At 37.8% G+C, this 1,708-nt stretch overlaps 1 protein-coding gene across 1 annotated transcript; it reads left to right on the top strand.

The window, feature by feature from the left end:
• Positions 1 to 474: 474 nt before the first annotated feature.
• LOC123306359 (protein ALP1-like) lies at positions 475 to 1,221 on the top strand. Its single transcript, XM_044888326.1, has one exon. It carries the CDS (start codon positions 475 to 477, stop codon positions 1,219 to 1,221), a length of 747 nt encoding a protein of 248 aa, XP_044744261.1.
• The last annotated feature ends 487 nt before the right edge of the window (positions 1,222 to 1,708 follow it).

The following is a 1,708-nucleotide window of genomic DNA, read 5'->3' on the forward strand; positions in this document are numbered from 1 at the left end:
GGTTGAAATATGGCCACTGAGAGTCGAATTCATCAGGTGCTTCCTGTCCGGATTTCAGAAATTTTTTATATTCTCTTCGGAACGAATCCCGAAGTCCCTTCCACTTTTTTTTCAAACTCTCAACTGAAATGAATAAATTCTTATGTGAATTCCAACTGAAATGGCTGAAAAAATATTCCACGCCTTATGAAATAAATGGATACATAAATTCATGTTGTATGCTCGTCATAAGTACACTACCAAAACTATTGTACCTACTACGGCCGTGAAAAATAATGGATGTACCTACTGCCGAATCTCTTTAACGTTATTTTATTCAAGTCAAATGAATAGACATTGAATTGTTGCAGGTACTTCGCAACAGGATCATCCTTCAAAACATTAGGATATTCTTTTAGAATTTCCAATGTTACCGTAGGAAGGATTGTGAAAGAAACCAGCAAGGCGATCTGGGATGAGTTGATGAAAACCCACATGCCTTTTCCGAAAACCGAAGAAGAAATCAACTTAATAAAGGAGTCATTCTGGAAAAGATGGGATTTTCCCAACTGTGTCGGTTGTATAGACGGAAAACATGTCCGTATACGTAACCCTCATCATTCTGGAAGCATGTTCAGAAACTACAAACAATTCTTTTCAATTGTACTGCAAGGCGTTGCCGGGCCTGATTACAAATTCATTGCTATTGATGTAGGAGCGTACGGCAAAGAGAGCGATGGTGGAATTTTTTCAAATTCCAATCTATCGGACAAGCTTGAGAGTGGTGCACTAGGGGCGAAAAGCCTTGCTGCTTTGCCTGGTACGACTATCAAAGTTCCACATGTTCTTCTAGGAGATGAAGCGTACCCTCTCAAGACTTACCTCATGAGGCCATTTCCTAGAGAACATCTCACCCCCCCACGAAGAATATTCAATCAACGCCTCTCCAGAGCGCGTCAGGTGATCGAATGTTCCTTTGGTATCATAAGTAGCAAATGGACTCTGCTTCACAAGGGTATTGACGTTGAGCCCGATTTTGCTGATATGATCGTGAAAGCTATATGCCTACTGCATAATATTGTTATAGACTTAGAAGGCGAAGAACAAATATCAAAATATCTGGACGCAACCATTCAAGCAGAAAGTGCAAACATTAGATTTGCTTCATTAGGTGAAAATAGAAGCTCCTTCTCTGCTTACAACGTAAGGGAGAAGTTTATGGCCTATTTTTGTGAAAATTAATTCAAGTATTCAAGTTATGTTGAATAAACTATAATCATTAATGTTTTAATTGTGTTTTTATATGTCCCACGAATCGATAAATCCTGATTAATATCCTCTGTTATAGTGCATTCCCCCACTATATATAGGTACACCAAAAATTGGATACTTCCGCAATTTTTACTTCAGCTCTTACTTTCAAATAGGTATTTATGGATTTTCATCAAGTATCGGCCACATCAATTGAATATTCGAATATTACAAACAATATTACACTTACCATCATCATCTGTTGATTCCGCTATTCTTCCCCATAATTTCCGCTGAATATCACGTGAGTGATATAACTTGTTCCTCATATCCCATAGAGGGGAATAGGAACGCACCAGGCTAATAAGTTTATCAATTGATTCATCTGCCTCCATAGTAGCAAATAAAAAAAACTGTTGATTCTGAAAATTTCCACTACGAGCTAAGAATTGTTCAATTGTTCAATACGTCATGAGAT

Source organism: Coccinella septempunctata, chromosome 2, assembly GCF_907165205.1.
Source record: "Coccinella septempunctata chromosome 2, icCocSept1.1, whole genome shotgun sequence".
Classification (NCBI taxonomy): domain Eukaryota; kingdom Metazoa; phylum Arthropoda; class Insecta; order Coleoptera; family Coccinellidae; genus Coccinella; species Coccinella septempunctata.

What these genes read in the sequence shown, in the direction of transcription:
- LOC123306359 (XM_044888326.1), top strand. Translation starts at nt 475, where the DNA reads ATGCCTTTTCCGAAAACCGAAGAAGAAATCAACTTAATAAAGGAGTCA.